This window comes from Platichthys flesus, chromosome 19 (genome assembly GCF_949316205.1).
Source record: "Platichthys flesus chromosome 19, fPlaFle2.1, whole genome shotgun sequence".
NCBI lineage: Eukaryota > Metazoa > Chordata > Actinopteri > Pleuronectiformes > Pleuronectidae > Platichthys > Platichthys flesus.
In genome coordinates this window covers 8,777,051-8,796,898 of record NC_084963.1, presented here as the reverse complement: position 1 = coordinate 8,796,898, position 19,848 = coordinate 8,777,051, and the positions used below count along the sequence as shown (strand labels likewise).

At 44.4% G+C, this 19,848-nt stretch overlaps 1 protein-coding gene and 1 long non-coding RNA gene across 5 annotated transcripts in view; both read right to left on the bottom strand.

Annotated features, from left to right (window-relative positions):
* Positions 1-4,069: 4,069 nt before the first annotated feature.
* On the bottom strand, positions 4,070-10,229 carry LOC133974784 (uncharacterized). The gene is made up of 3 exons (XR_009924698.1): positions 10,138-10,229; positions 6,422-6,491; positions 4,070-4,223 (listed from the first exon to the last, which is right to left on the bottom strand). It is a non-coding gene; the product is annotated as an uncharacterized LOC133974784 (long non-coding RNA).
* Positions 10,230-10,995: 766 nt separating this feature from the next.
* pdlim5b (PDZ and LIM domain 5b) overlaps positions 10,996-19,848 on the bottom strand; it is a 35,603-nt gene continuing 26,750 nt past the window's right edge. For 3 of the 4 annotated variants that reach the window (XM_062412573.1, XM_062412574.1, XM_062412576.1), the window contains exons 6-13: positions 18,659-18,813; positions 17,526-17,553; positions 15,340-15,503; positions 13,043-13,223; positions 12,761-12,941; positions 12,523-12,643; positions 12,319-12,434; positions 10,996-12,215 (exon numbers count right to left, since the gene is read on the bottom strand). In XM_062412573.1, coding sequence (XP_062268557.1) covers positions 12,126-12,215; positions 12,319-12,434; positions 12,523-12,643; positions 12,761-12,941; positions 13,043-13,223; positions 15,340-15,503; positions 17,526-17,553; positions 18,659-18,813 — 1,036 coding nt within the window. In that variant the 3' untranslated portion in view covers positions 10,996-12,125. Of the gene's footprint in view, positions 12,216-12,318; positions 12,435-12,522; positions 12,644-12,760; positions 12,942-13,042; positions 13,224-15,339; positions 15,504-17,525; positions 17,554-18,658; positions 18,814-19,401; positions 19,429-19,548; positions 19,570-19,848 lie in introns of all 4 variants that reach the window. The other variant, XM_062412575.1, reaches the window with a different exon arrangement.

The window sequence follows — 19,848 nt, the reverse complement described above, 5'->3', positions numbered from 1 at the left end:
GCGGCTCTTTGTGCAGCAGCAGCAGCGGTGGAGCAGCTTCAGGGTTCAGTGGACTGGGTCCTGCAGCCGGTCTTTACATGTTACAGTTCAATGACTGCAGGTCCCTTTTACATGTTCAGCAAACAGCCCAATCCAAACAGGAAGGTTTGGAACACAGAGGTTTTAGTTATTATCAAAATGTCAAATAGAGGCTGACATATATTTGTCATGTCACATAAAAAGGAAGAAAACTTTGCTTTTCTCGCTTTTCAGAGATACATACACTCCACGGGCTTCACATGGTGCACACTTGATACACACACACACTGAGTGTCATTCCAGACATGTTTACACAGACCAAGTTAGATCTCACAGCCAAAACCTTGGGGGTTTTGTCTTTGCCAGAGGATCGACCCCCTTCTTATATCCCTACATCCCCCCCCATCCAGCCGTGTCCCTCTGAACCCTGTGAAGGTTCAATTTAAGGGACTAAACTCCAGCTCGGCTCCTCTGGTCCGTCTGTCTCCCTTTGCAATGTTTTCCTTAGTTTAGGCCAATTTACTGCCTGCAGTCAAACCGTTACCAGCCGACTGTCGAGCCACCATGAGAATATTCCCACCACGCACTCACATAGATGCTTTTCATGCTCTGCAGCTGACACCGGCACCGAGACCAAACAAAACAACACTGACCAGGACCTACACGAATGCTGCCAGGCCGCCTTATTGACAAGAGCATTAGCTTCACTGCGTTGCTGACGCTGGTTTCGAGGTGACGCCTCATCATCAGTCAGACCTGAACGCGCCTTGGACAAAATCCCAACCGAGCTTTGCCCGTGAAGCTATAATCAGGTCTGGGAACATCGGCCCCTCCACACACACAAAGGGCGGCCAAATCTCTGCCTCCTCTCTGTCCGAGCCTGTCAGCGGGACCGCGGCCCTCCTGTCTGTGATTGATGACTGGCCCTATGCGCATTTGTGAAGCCGACGCGCTTGGCTCTGTTGGCCGGGAGTCGGCCCCGCTTTATTTAGTTAAACATTATTCTTATTATTCTTCTGAACAACCCTGCCGTTGAGTGTACATATGTGTGTGTGTGTGTGTGTGTGTGTGTACATGTGCGCACACAGGGAGAGGTTTTTCCATGCCCTCAGCTGTCCAGGTATGTGTAATGAAATCTTGAGCTCTGTTTTGAAAACCATGGGAGTTCCAGTCGTTTTCACGTTTGAGTTTTTTTTTGTTTTTTCTCAGCTCCCTCCTTCCCTCTCTCCCACTTGCTGCTCCCATGGAACAGTCCACCCAAGGTTACTTACCGCTTAATTTGCAGAGCTTTCAAAAAGGCAAAATAAACACAGGTTATTTTAAAAGGACGGGGGAACACCCCGTGCACCTTGACCATTTTGTGTCCAGACCAGAAACAAGCTCTTAATTGTAGTAAAAAGCTGCGTGACTGAGCGTCTGCATGTTTCAGGCTGAGACGAGAGACGTGGGCAGTTGAAGTCACTTATCTGTCAATTTCCTGCAAAAGGAGCGTTTCTTTTTTATGTGCTCCGAGTGTGAGGCCACTGCTCGTAGTCCCGGTGTGCAGGTGCAGAGGATGAAGGAGCGGCTGTTTCTCGAACACAGGCGCGAGCACAATCCCCCCCACACACGTGCACACACCTCGTAAAATGTGAGGGAGTGTGCACAAACACTAAAACAGAGATGTGCTCTGGATGAATGGGTGTTTAAACCTGCAGAACTAGTACTTGAGATGTGTTTTTTTAACGTGAGGATAAAATCCCTCAGATGTGCGAGGACAGTGGAGGGATGTGGCCGCAGCAGCATTTCTCACTCAGACAGACGGAGATCAGCTCTGCTCCGGTCGCTGTCCCTCAGGTCTGTGTGACACTTGTCTGAGACTGATGAAATGGACACGCAAATATGTCCATTGTGCAGACTTGTCCATCTATTTGCAATCTAATCCAACTGTGGGTTTCATCCAAGCAAAAATTATTTAATAAAAAAAATGTATCCAGATTGACATCCAACATCACCTTTAACATCTTAAATCTATGCATGTTTATATCTTTGTGTTTACATTTTAAATTTTTTGATTTTTTTTTAAAACTAAATAAGTTTAACAATAAGCTATATCATTGTTTTCATGAGTTACACCTGTACATATGGCTATAGTATAAATATATATATTATTTGCTAATTTCTTATTGTTATAATAACTGATTTGATCAGATTTGTATGAATAAGATTGCTACATAACTTCATTGTACTCTGTGCAATAACAATAACAAGATTAAACAGCAGTAAAAAGCTGAAGACTAATTTCAGCCTGAATCTAGAGTGGCACTCAGTAGAGCACATAGAGCAGCCGGAGCCCAACAGTCCCCCTTACAACCTGGCTGTACCACGGTTGCAACCACATATCACACACACATAGATATCAGTTCCCTTAATGTGCCTAATTATAATATCCATGAATTACTCCCTGTGTTTTTGTGTAATCTAGCTGACAAACCAATGAACTAACGAACAGGGGTGATCACATAACCTCCTTAGTGCAGGTTATGATACACATGTAGCTTAAAAACAGCCAAACTCCAGATCCACTCATTGGACAAGATGAACCAAGGAGACTTTTCATCCACCGAACCTTTCCTCTGATGCTTAAATCCTAATCGGTGTATCCTGGCACGCCAACGTGCACATGCGGCCGCTCATGTGTGACTGCGGCTCCACATGTGCAGCCACGTCGGGGTAACAGACAGATGTGTCTGCTCCCGAGCACCTGCAACAACAAGCCGGGGCTTGCGGCAGGTCCGCTGACTGTGTCTCCCCGTCTTTCTTTGTATTGTAACCTGACTCTCCGCCCGGCGTGAAGCTCTCAGACCTGGAAGGACGAGGAGAGGAGGAGGCCATCTCTTCCCAGACCGGAACGAACCGGAATAAAGACGAGCGACTGACTTGTTTTTCTCACCCGAATGTTACGCACGTCTGACTCCGGCTGACGGCAGCGGGTTCGAGCTGCTTGGGGAATAATACAGCTGAAATCAATATGGTTAAAAAGTCACTTTAAAGCCTTCAAAGGCAGTTTGTCAATTTTGATCCACTGGATTCTTTTTCCCGGACATGGTCATCCGAGGCCAAACACAACACAACACTCCACTGGCTGATTTATTCGAGGACGTCTGAGACTTCTCTGTCAGTGGCTCCATCAGTCCTCCGAACCATAAACAAAGCAGATGAATTAAAGCGACTTAATCACGAGCCACTGCTACAGCTCATACTAGGCTGCTGGAGGCCAGGGACAAAAAAATATTAAACCATCAGTGTGATATTTTCAGAAGCATCATAAGACACCTTATGGAGCAGCAATGATATAAAGGCCATAGCTGCAGGTTGAAAATATCCCCCAAAAAGTCATTCGGAGAAACGTCTGGAAAATCATGATGACAAATCGCTTCAACACAGAACAGCAGCTGTCACGAGCTGAAGCTTCCCACCGGTGGGGACATGACGGGCATGTGCGGCAAAGACCGGGGGGTTCGAGAACTACGGCAGGAAAACTGACATGCAGGCTACAGTCACATGACTCACCTTTTGTTTGCTGTTGCAATTGAGTTAATCCCAAGTTAAAGTCCGTCTCATGGAGTGTTGACATGGGAACGTCACCTGTCACCTGTTTTTGGCCGACTCCCTAATCCAGCGACCAAAGCCAGAACCAAACAGGGATTGCGCTGTCATCTAGTATTGTGTGTGTGTGTGTGTGTGTGTGTGTGTGTGTGTGTGTGTGTGTGTGTGTGTGTGTGTGTGTGTGTGTGTATTTCCAGATAAAGCGGCATGCCAACGGGAGCCAAACATCACATCAGATGCCAAAATACACTCACGTGATCATCTGGTTGCTCAAAAGAACCCGACAGCTGACAAATATGTGGCCCTAACATCCCAGTAAGCGTCCCTGTTATTATTCACCATGATGAGGTCGGTCATAAATCACCAGTTCCCCCCCCCCCCCCCGTGATTGAATCTTTCATTTACCGGTTACTGTTACGCCGATAAGAGAGAGAGATCACTCTGAGGACCGACTCACCCGATACGATCTCTGCAAACCCAGCTCCTTCTGTTCTGTCACTGCAGCATCCTCCTCGTCTTCCTCGGGTCCCGTGGGTTCAGATGTCAGAAGCGCTGAGGTCGGCATCGGGCGGCCTCACGTTTTTAGGACACTAATCGCTCGCTGCCCTCCTCCGAATCTATGGGTGGGAAAAGAAAACATTTTTTAACAAAACATATGAAAGCAATTTCACAATCTGTCATCGAAAACGATGGAAAAACATGAAACTAGGAGGAAATTGATTTCATCTGTTACTCCCCCCCCATCTCCTCTGGTGTGTGGCACACGCTGTCACTTGCCATTGAGCCGACGAGCGGATTTCAAAACGCAGAATCGTCTGAGAATTCAGAAAGCGTGGAGGTCCAGACCAGGACAGACACGGTGGGAAACTCAAAACAAAGCTTTTCAGATTATTCTGCAGAATTATCAGGCTGTCGGAGGAGATCACGCTGACGTGTTTCCAGTGCGGGGAAACACAGAGCGCCCCTTCTTTCTTTCGGAATTGTGAACTTTAAATATCCCCGAAAAAAGAGAAGAGCCAGTGTCGTAAAAACATATTCCTCCAGCCGCGAGCCAATATTTGATGGTCAGAATAACACTGAGTCACAGCTGGGTGCGCTGCCGAACACAGCCAGGAGTGTTGGGTCTCGGACTATTCCCCCTCTCTGCGGATGAAGCAGGTGACTTGTGCCGGGAGCCTGGGTGGTCTGGCTGACCCGTCTTTTAATAAACGGCTAACTTAAGGGTGTGATTATGGGTTGACGTCCTGCCTGCTACCTGCCAGTCAGATGTGTGTGTGTGTCAGTGTGTGTGTGAGAGAGAGAGAGTGAGAGGGAATGTGTTTATAACAAACGCATATTGTAATTTTGGACTGGACATAAGTGATGATGCAGTAAAAGTACTTGTTTGAGTGTATTCTTTGCCTTTTCTGAAAATGTACTGTTTTCCACACTCTTAACACACACATCCTAACATTCACACCCACACATCCACTCCCACACACACACACACGAACACACCAGGATCCAGCCGCACATACAGTGTGAACTTTAACACAAGGATTCTTGACATTCTTCACCGGTGTGAGTTACCCTCTCCTCCGACTCAAACTGGAGCTCGGCCCGGGCGAAGCTTCCTCTGTGACGGTGACCTGCCGGCAGGAGAGTGGAGCTTCGCCCGAGCTTTTCCAGCATGCACAAGGCAAACGGGAGATTCTCCGCTCAGGTGCATGCAGTCACAACAACTCTCCGGTGAGCATCATGGTGAGGGGGTGGCGCTGCAGGTAGAGACCATTGTTATCTCAATGCGGAGGATCACTTGCCGTGTTTTCACATCAGCTCCCTCGGACATTCTGCTGACTTTCTACTAGGGTGCAGGCCGGAGAAAGTCCCAGAAAGCTGGGAGGCTCTCAGTCGCTCAGTCTCCACTCTCGACCCAGGCTCTCTGCATCGGAGCCGCGTCAGCATATTCTGCTGTTTATGACGGCACCTTTAGTGGCAGCTTCATTGCCTAATGTGGAAGGAATGCTAATGAAGCGACACAGCCTGTTCACGGTTGAAATCAGAGGCAAAAATCTACCTCAGAGATTCTTTGAGCTGCGATATTTCACGACTTCTACGTTTTTGACAGAAACAATTACCTGAAATCATAAAAACATAACTCTGTCAAAAATGGTGCTGAGAGATGAACATTTTTTATCGTCAGACTTCCTCGAGCTCTGCTGAATCACTCAGGTGAAATTAAGGCTTTGGAGAGTTTTTAAAATTTACTAAGTTCTACTGGGGGGGGGGCTGATCTCGTTCATATCCGGCGGTCCACTCGGCAGACGGAGGCCGCGTCTCGTCTGATGCTTCAGTCGAGAAAACGGGATTCTATTATCGTCAGTGTGGTTTATTTTACATAGCCCGTCCATGTGCTCAGCAGAAAGTCAATTAGCTTGGCACTTTGCAGGCAAATTGCTGCCGAGAGGGCATTACAATCTGGAAACGCACAAACAATCACACACACATACACCACACACACACATATACGCACACGTAGGATGAGCCATCCTACTTCTGCTGCAGGATCAATCAACACTCAGTCCATCCTGATCAATACAGCTTTCAGCTTTGGATTTCACTCCCTTCACTATATTATCGGTTTGAAGCATCCCGTGACACGGCTGCAAAATTACATTTTCAGAGTTGGCATTCATCAAAATATCCCAGTTTTATATTAAATGAAGTGCAGATAAATGTGTTTTGCGTCAATTAATTTTGTAAAGAATATGTCCAAAAGTTGAAATGAGAAAATATTCGGTCAAACAGACGCAGAGTGATCCAGGGTTTGACTCACCATCAAGACACATGAGATCAGAAAACATCCTGTCTCCGCTCCCAGCCACAGCTCCAGCCCTTCTCTCTCCCTGGAAGGAAAAGAGGTTGAGTTATTAGGAGCTCATGTGTCTTCCGTCTATAACTGAAACGTCTGAGACTATATTTCAAGCTCAGGTTATCTCCCCCCACCCCACACACACACACACAAACTCACAATTTGACTTTCACATGATCATGCAAAGTATAGCCCCGTTCGTCGATCCTCAATCGTCCCGTACCTCCTTCTACCTCTTTGTTTTCTGTCCCTTCTTTTTCTCTAACAACAGGATTCTGGTTTTCTATCACATGGTTTCTAACCTTCCAGGAGAAGAACAGAGAAGGGTGCGGCGTTAAGTGATTCCACTTCCCTGCATTTCTCCGTGATCGACAACTATTGATTCTATAATTTTCTCGGGGCGCTGAATGAATCGTCAAAACACCAAGAGGAACAAGAAGTAATGTAGTAATGCTCGCAAACCAGTTGAGGCTCCCACCATTTCCTGTCTTCTGGTTTTCGTCACTTCTTGTGTGGATGCGTGAGGGTGTCATATACTCTCTGAAAGAAATGGAACTGGATCTGAACCAGTAACTGATGGGAGCCGGAGGAGGCAAAGCACAGAACTACCATTTTATCTCAAACTTAGTTAAAGTGAGAAACTCTGGGGTGCGAGCCACAAGATGATCATCTCCATCTTATCCAGAGAGGGATGAGTCTGTCTGGAACCAATGCGAGCTCGGGCCTGCATCCCAGGAAGCATCTGTGTTGATAGTGTTGTTGTTGTTGTTGTTACAAAGTAAATAACCCTGTTTGGCTCCGTGTCCTCCCCTTTGGCATCGGCGCACACGGGAGACGCGGTGCAGACTGCTGGTGTGTGGGAGGACCAGCAGCCGCTGTCAGCACAACTGCTGGGACTGGCAGATGGAAAAGCCATACCTGTGGAAAGCCTGGACATGAGATGCACATCGAGCAGAGTGTGTGTGTGTGTGTGTGTGTGTGTGTGTGGAAGAAAAATAACTAAAAGGACACCATGAAAACAAAGAAGGTCCGGGCAGCTGGAAAAGACATCAAGTGATATCCGTCTGTGGCTGAATCTCTGAAGACAGTTTGTCTCTCCATTCACTCAGGTTCCACCATTTTCTCTGTCCGGGCGCCACCGTGTCACGTTACACGATTAAACTGTTTGAAGCACGACTGCGAGGGGAAAAACTTCGAGTGTCTCTCCTCCTCCATCTTCAAACAGAAGCCTCCTGCAGCCACCACTGCAAACAACACTCAACACTTAATATGCGGCCACATATCTCCGCTCTGATTGGCTGAACTGGCTTCCTGCAATTACGAGGGAGGAAACCGAGGTGAGGGGGTCACAGCTGGCAAAGTTTCGCCCTGTGGACGAACACAGTCTCAGACTAGCATCAGTGAGGGTTTGCATGAATTGACTGGAGCCGGTAAACCCACACCTTTCCATATTCATTCACCAGGTCATACATAAATGCACAGACTTAAACTTTTAAAAGACCAATATGGATTTTTGGGGCTGATGCAGATACTGATAAACAGATATATATCCTAATAATTATTCAGATTATAATATCATACTATTAATCTTACGGTTAAACCATACACTTATTTTATAAAAATCTAAAAAAATATAATGTAAATATAACCAAATATAAAGAGTTAGAAATAAATATATTTAGTCTGCATTGGTTTTCATACCAACACATATCGGAAAACACAGATACCTTTATGTCTGTGAAAGGCTTGTATTGGCTAATTTTATTGGCCGATCCATGGATTGTTTCAGGCTCTACATTATGCCAGAACCAGATCTCTGCCATCAGACTGGGCCGTGCAAAATCGCTGTTAGACTTTACATAAATGCCATCGGTGCCAGAGAGTACTTCAAGCGGAAAACACTTAAAGCTTGAGTCTGCGGTAGACCACAAAGCACCACAGTGCCATGTCGTCCTCATCGTGTGAGCCCAGCGACAGGCCTTCCTCCTCCTGCCAGGAGCCCGGCCAGGGCAAGGACTGGGCGGCGTGTTTAATACGACTGAGAAAAGGCTCACTCAGCTCTGCCTCAATGAGCCTCTCTGTGCTGGGCAGAGTTATGGACGGGTTGTGTTGGCTCGTTCAAAGATAACACCACAGACCTACGTGAGGTGTGCGGTGCACGGCGGCCGCTGGGATGCTGATGCAAACATCGGGACGTCAGTGATGTCACGGCCGTCAGCTCCAGTTCACAGGTTCACACCCGCTGATCAGCTGCGGAGCACAGAGAGGTTCTGTGTCGGGCGCTCAACAGTCAAATATTACCATTGACTCTACGCCACTGTACACTGACAGGCGATGGTGTCACTGCCAGACATTGACAGAGTCGGTTAAAGGGTAGAAAAATGATACGCCCCATTACATTTTGCTCCTGAGCTGTTTATAACTCACTCCACACTTACTTACAAGTGAGCAGAGCTGCCATATAAAGCATCTGGGGGTTTAAAGTTCAATCATGACCTGCGGAACATAATAAACACGACTCGGTTCATTTAGTAGCTTTTACACATACGACAACTTCTTCATTTACCAGTGGCGGATATAGGATTTTGCTAAATCAGGGGCCATAAAGGGGCCACACTTTACACAGATGCACAATTCCTGGTTCCATAAGGTGGACATAAGCCTTGTTTACAGCTAGTGCTTAAGCTTTGAGCACACATCATTGAGTGGATTATGATATTGCACCACATTGTGCATTTCAAAAAACAAAAGAGTAAAATAAAATATCGCATTTGTCATATCTAGGGCCAGGTCACACATTTGTGAAAGTATCCAGGAGAACCTTCGCCTCCCGTTCACTTCCAACCGCGAAGCAAGCAGGTAAATAAAACCTGTGCTTCCTGTGGCGTGGCCAATTGCACCCAGGCTTCATTCTGAGTAAATTTTTGGTGAACTTTGACCTGCCAAATAAAAATTCACGTATGTGTGGACAGTTCTTGTGTTAGTATTATTGGTAAGTGACAAGGAAAGGGGCACTTCAGGGGCCAATCAGGTTTCAGCAGGGACCAGTGCCCCTCCCTGGCCCTGCCCCTGAAGCTGTCCCTGGAGTTTATTGTTGACTAGACAGTTTCATTTGAAAGTTAACATAAATAAGAAGAAGAAGTAGTGAAAATTGAAACTACTTCAACTCAATGAAAGGTAGATTAAATGCGTCTTATTAAGATTGTCATTTATTCGAATAATCCAAATGAGGGGAGTTTGTGACTGTATCAACCTAATCAAAATGGTTAAACCTGAAAAATAGTATAAATATATTGAATGATAAATAAACCATCCCTGAATCAGCTGCACATGTTAAGTTTACCTTCACAGACCTTCAGTACTTCAACTGCAGCTCATCTGTCCACAGCTCAATAAAGTATTTAAATTAACAAACTCAACTGTCTCCATCTGAGCTGTAAATCAGACATTAGGATGCACAGAGGCGAGCATGGCACCAGATCCTGATCATCATCATCATCATCTTCAGCATCATCACCACCACCACCATCATCATCATCATCATCACAGGTTCCTGCAGTAACTTAACAACCAGCTCCTCGGAGTCTGAATCCCGTCGATCAGCCGCACCGACGTCACACTGATAATCACAACGAGCACGGAGCCTCGTCTCTGTCCCGGTGAAGTTGAAGTCAACTCACCGTCTCCTCCTCGCGTTAAACCCTCATGATCCCGGTTCGTCTCCGCTGCAGATCATCACCTGAGCTCCTTCGTGTCCATGTGTCTCTCTCTCTGTCCTGTGACTTTTCCAACTGAACCACTGGGATTGTGTTTCTGCCCCCCCCCCAGTCGGGTGGTAAAACCTCGTGTCGACCTGCGCACAGCTCCCACCTGCGACGTCTTGGAGAAGTGCACATCAACGTGTGGTCACTATATAATAATATTAATATTGAAGACCAGATAGACAATAAGAGGAGCTCAAATCTAAAAGATTGTTGTTTTGATCAAATTTATATTCATATTATACCGTAATGAAAATATACACTGAAATTGAATATGGAAAAGTTGAAAAAGTATATATATAGTGTTTTGCATTTATAATTGAACATTAGGAAGTAAGTATGAATCATCAATACTCCTACAATAACACCCACATAATAATTTCCGTACAGTGTGCTTCCTCTTATTTCTAACTATGTGAGTATATATATAACCTGAGTTGAACTGTTATCAGACCAGGATGAAGTGTGTGCCTGCCTGATGGGTGTGTGTATGTGTGTGTTTGTCTGTGTTTTTGTGTGTTTTCTCCTGTGTCCCTATGGAGACGTCTCCCTCTTCCAGCAGGTGAAGTGTGGGAGGCATCTCCTGCTGGTGCTTGTCTACCTGCCTGTAAAACACCTCTGGGAAAATGATTCTCACAGCTGCATGTTTATAATGAACATAGAAGCTGAGCTGCGTCACATCTTTTTATGCCTTGAAAAACATGCACACGAGCAAGAAGAGTTCCTCTGTTTCAGAACAGGATGAAATAATGATGAAGATCTGCGACACAAAGGCAATAGCTTCGATGGTGATGTCCACTGTGGACCACTTTTATTTAAAGCAAAATTAAGAAGAGAAGTGCATATTTATGCACAGTGTCCAGAGAGGAAATATCTATTACACAAACAAATGTTTTTTTTTACTACACATAGAAACTGTGCAAGACAAAATGAAAGCTGACAGCAGCTATATATTAAAATAGTTTTGTGTTGATTGTCTGAATTCTAACACGAAAAACACAATCAGTGAGAGTGAATACAACATGACAAGGTCCTGATGAGTAAAATGTGGTGAACAAACAAAATGGAGGGTTCATGTCCTCAAAGTAAAAAAAACAACAACATTCAATAAGACATTAGCTCAGATCAATACTGAATTTAAATTAATTTCATTGTAATGTGAGGAAGAACATTTTCATGTGGCTATTCACTACAAGCCCCCTCGCTAACCTTGTTGATCCTGAATGAGAAAATTTACATAAACAACTTGATTGGTCTTTTAATTACAAAATACTGATTTTTGTTTACATTTACTGGGAATTATTAAAATACATATTCATTTAAAACGGTAAAAAAACAATGGTAGCCCAATAGAATTAGCATTTTTTATTCTAATGGCTTCTTTTGTCTTTTGGTTGCCACAACACATTGACAATAAATATATTTTTTCCCTTAAATAATCCTAATTTCTAAATCTTGCGCGTGGAGAGACACGTCAAATACTTTTCAAATATGTGACCCCTGAGGGGCTCAGTAGATCGTTGCAGTAAAATACATGTTTTCTATTCTGTGTTATTACAAAAAAAGAAAATGACATCAAGAGCTTAAAACGCACCACCCATACAAATAAAAAAAGTACAGCTCAAACACATGTGATAGGAATCTACTGGATGAAGAGCTGGTGTTCGGGGCAAACAGTGTTTTCAAATGTACACCTGCAATGTCATCACATAAAGTTGAATGAAATGAAGAAAATGAAATCAACACCAGAGCAAAAAAAAAAGAAGCTTCCAGTGGGATCTCGGACCCAATGAAATTATAACAGGATAAAACCGATGAATAATTTTGATTTCTGAAAATATTTAACATCTGGCTGGAATTTAAAACCGAGGCCATTGGCCTGTCCTGCTCATGTCGTCAGAGGCAGGTCAGAGGTTGACAGTGTGGGCGTGCTTCTTGCACAGGGGCTTGTCCTTTTTGGAGAAGAACGCCTGACCTTCCAGATTAGCGGAGCACACCTGAGGAAAGAGCAAAAAAAGATATGAAGAGCAGTGCAACAGAAAATACTCCTCGAAATGTTCTTCTCCCTTTCTCCCGTCTGGAGTCAGGTGCTCGGCGTACCGTGCACACAAAGCAGGTGTCGTGCCAGGTGAATCCCACAGCTTCCAGGAACTTGTCGCCCGCCTCGATGGGAAAATCGCAGCCGTGGCAGTTGGTCCCAAACAGGTTATAGAAGTCTGGGTAAATATTGCATTGACAACACGTTAGTCATATTGCACACAGTTTGTTTTTCACAAAGATCTTGCACGGAGGTTCCTGCTGTACCTCTTTCGCAGTACGGGTGTCCGTCCTCCATGTGGAACGTGTTGCCCCTGATCGGCTGCTGGCAGGCAGTGCAGACGAAACAGGACACATGCCAGGTCTGTTTCAGGGCATTCATGACCTCCTGCAGAGAGAACATAAAACAAACAATGAGGAACAGTTTGTTGCGGGTTAATACGACATATTCCAAATATGATCAACGTTTTTTTTATATATATATATATATATATATATGTCTAACCCCCAAAATCTTCTGGCTGCAGTGGGAGCAGGTGGGGGCGAAGTATTGCTCATAGCAGTGTTCGCAATACACATGGTCCTTCTCCTCCACGAAGCCTCGGTCTACCAGGGAGGAGTGGCAGCGGGCGCAGTTGAATTCCTCGGGATGCCACGACATGCCCATGGCCACGAGGAACGGGCCCCTGGTGAGAAAGACGAAGGGGAATCCAGGGGGAAATTAATCAAAGAACAAGTGGTGTATAGATGATGAATTCCAGAGCTTCCACGGTTTCATCCTCGTTACCTGATGACTTTGTTGCACTTGTTGCACATGGGGGTGCGAGTACCGGCCGGGATGTGCTCGGCCCGCTGCACCAGAGGGTTGAGGTCCTCCGGATGTGGCTGGGGGGTGGGGCGCTCGGGACCCTTGGGAGCCTGAGCGGTCACCTTGCCAAACGAAGGAGCGGCTCCACCCTTTGGGAAACCTAAATTTGAAAAAATATGTGGCCCAGCAATGAAGCATTTAACCAAATTATCTTTCCTGACACTGAACCTGAGTAAAAAATCAAGGAAACCAAAAGTAAACTTCTTAAATAATAGTTTTGTTGGCTTAACTGTTTGACATTTTAGTTACATTGTAGGTGTAGCGTCCTTATTAGCTGTTATGCTATGTTATTCAGGACGGTGTCGTTAAGGCGTCAATGGTACAGACTGTTGTTGTTGACCCAAGGAGCTGTTTATATATATATTGTGTATTTGTTGAACTCTTTATACTCTCCCAAGGTAAGTGAGTGCACATAAAGGATATTGTCAGTTGAGCGTAGAAATATTTCCGCCAATGCCCAAATGTGTTGTTTTATCAAGATCAAGGAACTATTCCAAATGGAAATTGATGAAAATGTCAGAAGAAAAAGCTTTTTCTTGCAATATTAAAGAAAGACAAAAAATCCTGGATCCGTCCCTTTGTTTCCCTTTAATTCTGCATGAAACATACAAACCAATGGACACAGGGGAAAAAAAACATCCTTGTGTAAAGGACCAACACAAACCAGTTTACAGAGGTGATACTTCTTCACACACTAGTTTTCTTCCACTGACTTCTATAGGGAACATATTGTACGTCCATGTTCGAGGTGTGTGTGTGCGAATGGGAATAATTTGATGATCTCTAACCTTCATTCCTGAAGCATGACACATGGACAGAGCCACCCCACCCCTGCACAACACATTCCCATTGACAGAGACACCCACAAAAACAAAAAAGAATCCCCCTCCTCTCATCTCATAACGCAGTATTTCCTTCTCTCTCTCTCTCTCTCTCTCAGTGTAAAGAAACCTGCAGGACGGAGGTCAGTCCCCACAGAGGGACTATCTGGGGGATCGGGGGACAGACACACTATTGAAGGAAAGCCCCATTATTAAAGACTTGGGAGGTCAAAGGACAAGTGCTCCCAAAATGTCCTTGTAGCAGCGAGCAAACAGACGGAATAAACAGAGAGCGGCATTGGCCGGGAAGCGAGAGGGGGTGGGGACGGGTCTAGTGAGAAGAAGAAAGAGGCTGGGCTGTGGAGAGATGTGGCCTCCAGATGGAGAGAAAGAAAAAAGGAGATTCTGTGATATTTTTTAGTGGCTGGATGATTATTGGCTAAAATAATGTTTATTTTGTTTTAATATTTAAAAAAAAAGAGCTGCTCTCGATATAAATAACCTTTACAGCCACAAACTGACCTCGTCAATGATCATCCTTAAAATCTGCACATATAGAGTTTTTATCATCCTTCTGCTGCGTTGGATAAAAATCTCAATGTGTCCGTTCTGTCGCTCCATATATTCAGAAACACCGATGGACAGTAATGTAAAGAAGTCACTGTGATCACTACACATATATATAGAGTGTATAGACAAGTGTACTGTGATTGTATCATCTTTAGAATATCCACATCCCTTCCTGTATCTGTGAGTAGAGGTCACTTGGCAAACAGCAGGTACAGCTGTGCTCCACATGGTCACGGTGAGACACGCGATTGTTTACCTGAACCTCAAGTGTGTGTTAATCTAATGAACAACACGACCCACAGAGAAACCGACTGTGGCTTCTCCTGCTCTCGGCCCCAGTTCCACTTTAAAAAACAGTCGCTCTCTAAAAGGGCCTCTGGGGAAACCTGTGCAGGGAACAAAGTGTATCTGTTCATGTATAAGTGAATAGCTGTTTCCCAGGAGTTGCTAATAATGCCCCTCCCCCCCCGTGTGATGTCTTTCAGCAAATATTTATCCCGACCACCTCGGAGTCCCGTGGAGGGGATTGCAGCAGAAGCCCTCACACCAAATTAATGAATAATACTCAATTTCACAATTTATTTAGTGAGGGGCAATCTGGGGAAAAGCTAATAATTTGAGCTCATTAACAGAATACCTCGGGTTTTTATAGAGCTCATAATCTGGAATGGCTGAGTTTCAAAAATGTGATTGATATTAGAGCCGAGCAGCAGGGGCTTTAGAAGACAGAGGCTGCCTCCTACAGACTAAAGAAGCAACTACACCATCATTTTACACACCGACATTGAAGTGTCAGTATAGTGGAGTGTGTATGTGTGACTCTACCTGGTGGAGCTCCAGACTGGTGCAGGGGCTTGTTCATGGCGGGGGGGCTCTTGAATGTGGACGCGGGGCCAACGTTGCCGTTCCTGGGAGCTGCCGCAGATTTGGTAAATGTCTTTGTTGCCGGCGACGTGTGCACAGCGGGAGAGGCTTGGTCGAAGGCCTCGCTGAGAAACAGACACACACACTTTCGTATAAATCACAGCAACACACACACAAACACACTGATACACATGCCTTTTCAGTGTGGTTTTGGAGGAAGCCTCCATTTTGGGACCTCCTCATTTACAATCAGTGGTCTGAACTCTCAGTGACACATGCAAACAATCAACCACTATGGAGGCACTTCTTAGTCGGGCTCTGCACTGCTTTCCGCTGTCCAGAGGGACTTTCATCTACCCGCACAAGGGAACAATTACAGTCTCTGCCTCCTGAGTATCTTCTCTACATCCCGCCCACCTTTCATTGGATCGTTTAGCAGGAGGAGATAACTAGGATCATCTCAGTAAGGGGTATATTTTTCTTTCATTCTCCTGAAACGGCAGAGGCTGGGACACTCTGAGGCAGCGCTACCATCTTTTCCCATGGCAGTGTAAAAGTTTAAGAGGCACAGTATATTTTAAGGGGAGAATGAGAGGAGCTAGTGTTTCTGTTCACCACCCCTTATAAACCTTAAGTGCTTTCACTTCGAGCTGAACGACCTCCTGTGGGCAGCAAAGTGTCCGGACGGCAGGGAGGCGGAAAGCTGCTGTATTGTCGTCTCATTATTTGATCGTCAATTGGGAATTAATTTTCCGGCCGTTTCCTAATAATATTTTATAGTAAATAATAGCATATTGGAAATGAGGAGGTTGATTTGTAAAAGCCGGGAAAAGAATGAAATGAGAGAAGAAAACATCAGCAGTAAGGAAATAAAGTTTATTGAAGAAAAGTCATCAAAGGTTAATAAATTAAGCTACTTCGCTTAGTATAGAAAACAGATACAGACATGCACTGAGAAACAAAGCATAAGATGACAGAAAGTGGAGGCTCAGAAATAAACATTATGGAAGAAAAACCATAACAATATATTATATGTAATGTTGCAATCTAAAGCACACATGTATATACACATGAATGCTTTGAACGTATATCATGAAATATCATAAAATATAACTATAAGATAATATGTACCTCAAAAAAAAAATTCAACTGGTTTGTTTGCTGGTTGTTCACTTTTTTTCTGATTCTGCTCAAACTTTAATGAACAATGTGTTGGTGCAATATTCATAATGCACGTTTAATAACGGTCAAAGTGAAATGAATAAAACACTGAACAAAGCAAATCACACTTTCTTCTACAACATATTCAGCGCTCGTGCTGAAATGTCATGATGCCGATCTCTCAGCTTGTTGTACTGGCGTCCTACAACTTCCGGGTCCAACTTGTTTACTCTGATTTCACATAAGACAAGATGGGAAGAGAAGAGAAGAAGGAAAGAAAGAAAGAAGCACAAAAGTAAAAAGACAAGGAAGCACTGGAATCAAAGAAGGAAAATAGCAAGTTGCAGAAAACACACAGTTGGAAACAAATAAAGAAAAGAGACATTGCTTTTGCAGATGTTTGTTGAATTGGGAACCGAGGGAGATATATTATATTTACTCTCCCTCTCTCTCTTTAAGGACAGCTCCCTGAATAAAACCCCACTAACAGAAAGAAAACAGGAATCTCCTTCTGGCAGCGCGGCGTTTACCCACAATCCCACTTAATTACCCACAGTTTCCAGAGAGTGACACACTGATTGGTTGGAGATCATGTATTGGAGGACAGGCTGTGTTTACCGCAGGGGAAATCGACTTGAGGACTAAGAGGAGCAGAAGTCATTACAGCGTCTGATGAGTCTACGGTCAGACGCTCTTACTCAGTGTGGTCGCTATAAATTTAGCCTCAAATGAAGTGTGATGTGTGGGATCGCAAGATGAGGAAATCGGGGTTAAATCTGAATTGCAGACTAATAGACGGGCTTACACAGGGACTCCGAAGGCCAAGTCTGAATTTGAAACCCCCGTAACCCCGAAAATTATTTTAATTGCAACAACGCCATATGGCTGAGGCAGATGCATTACATAGAGAAAAGTATTCACAGAGAGAGAGATAGGGGACGAACATTCAGAAGCACACAATGAATTTAAGAACACAAACCACTTACTTCTTTCCATTGTTCTCTGGAACTTCCTCTGCAACAATAAAGAAAAAAGAAAAAACAATTAAATTAAATGCAAAATGTGTTCAAAAATGGTGAATAGGAAAACAGGCAGAGGATCTGGTTTGCAGATTTTTTTCTCGGCTCGTTCAGACCTGGTTCTAACGTCTGTCCTGTGAGATCCAATCAGAAGTGCTCAGCACTAACGTCATCTGTTCACACCTGATGTTAAAATCCATGTTGAGTGTGTCTTCCTGTGACCAATCATGACCTCACTTCCCTGCTCATATGTTAATAATCATGTACCACATATCTGATTGCAAAGTCCAAATTGGGTTGTTTCTACCCCGAGTTCTCAAATCAGATGGTTGTTGAAATGGTAAATATTTATATAGCATTTTTGAAGTCTTGATGAACACTCAAAGTTCTTTACAGTACAGTTTAGCATTCACACACACACACACACACACACACACACACACATTCACCCATATGTGCACTCAAAAAAATATTTAGTGAAATCCCTGCAAACTAAACTCTGACAGAACGTTGTGTGGTCGTATCTCCAACTATTCACAGCTGCAGAAACACCAGGCCCACTGAAGATACTGTGCATCAAAAGCATCATGCATATTCAACAAAGGGTCTGGCACTGTGTTCAAGAGGAGGAGACGTTCAAATCTCTGGTCTCACTTCACTCTAATAAGCGAGGTTCTGTAAATGTCACTTTGCATCAGCGGCTCGGCCCCACACCCACACGCATGCACAGAATGGACGGCAGCCCGGGGCCACAGTCGTCTCGTGTAACCGTCAAGGTCACTCACAGTCTAGAGCGTAAGAAATTCATAAAATCAAACGGTGATGAAAGATTTATTGTATTATTTAAAGGAAGTATAAAATCACTGCGATCTAGGATGATAAAACAAGGAAGTAGTGAAAGTCAGTTAGGAAAAAAGAAAATTACAGATTACTCTAAGACATTAAATAAATATGTAAAGTGCTCCAGCCAAAAGTGATTTAAAAGACCTAGAAAGAACTGAGAGCTGCACCAACATGAGCCCTAATGATCCTCAACAGCTGAACATATATAGTATATTTGTGTTATATTATTTATGTAGGGCCTGGGGTTGGTTACGCACCGTTTTCCGTGCCGGTGAGCTGGGCCAGCATACGGAAGGAGCGGGACTGGGAGGTGCCGGATCGGGGGTGCCAGTCCTCCGTGTCCTCAATCAGACGCTTCTTGCTGGAATCGCTCGGCGGGGACACGGGAACCTCGGCCACTACGACAGGTTTCCTGCACGATCAGATGAAACGAGACATCATTATGTAGCAGACACAGAAAGCACTTGTGTTTCTAAGTATAGGAAAGGAGATGGTTGGTAAATCAACAGTTCAGATAACGATCAACTCTACCAAAGAGGTTATGTCTATGTCTGCAAATGATTTCCGTGAAGACATTTTACCTATCAGGATCCAGGTTTTGCTTTAGCATTATGAGATTCCTTAATTGTTTCATAAGTTTCTTTAAATTTGACTGAGAATAATTCATGGCTCCTAATTTTGTTGAACTCTGTCATATTTAGGGGACTGATATTCATGAGTGTTTCTAATTTGCTGCCCATCCAAATAAACAACATGGATCTAGTGAATTAAAATTTGATGTCATGGGGGATGGAGTTCATTTCTAGTTACATTATTTAAGATGAATGATTAATAACAGAACATCCAAACCACAGGATAATAAAGTTCCACAAACACCTTAAATTCACAGCAACCAAACCACGCAGCACACATACTACACATATACTCTAAACTCAGTCGTGCGGCTTGTGGATACACGTTTGACACTGTGACCCGACATCTTGTTTGGTCTCACAGTTACCTCCTGGGTGCAGGTGGAGGCGGAGTTCTACAGGTGAGAAGGCAGAGAGCGGAAACGTGCAAAGGCAGAAAGAAACGTAAAGTCACAATAGTGGAAGTACAATCTGCTACGCACTGTTAAGCAGGACCACTTCTGACCTATACTTACTTTAGACTTCTCTGAGGCTCGCTATTAGAGAGGAAACCACAGAGAGAAAGTCAGCGAGGTAGTAAAATTAGTGGGTATTTATAAACGACAGTAAGTAGGTGAAGAGATATTCGATTATTGATAGTGACGAGGTGAAATCACATCCCCTGCACAGTGACCCCAGCCAGTGCTCCATACCACAGCCTGACAGTGACCACCTCTCGCCACAAGGTGGAGTGAGTGTGCTTTGAAAGTGGAAGAAGCGCCCCCCCCCCCCCCCCCCCCCCCTTCCAAATGTCACTTGACGGTTCTCGAGAATTC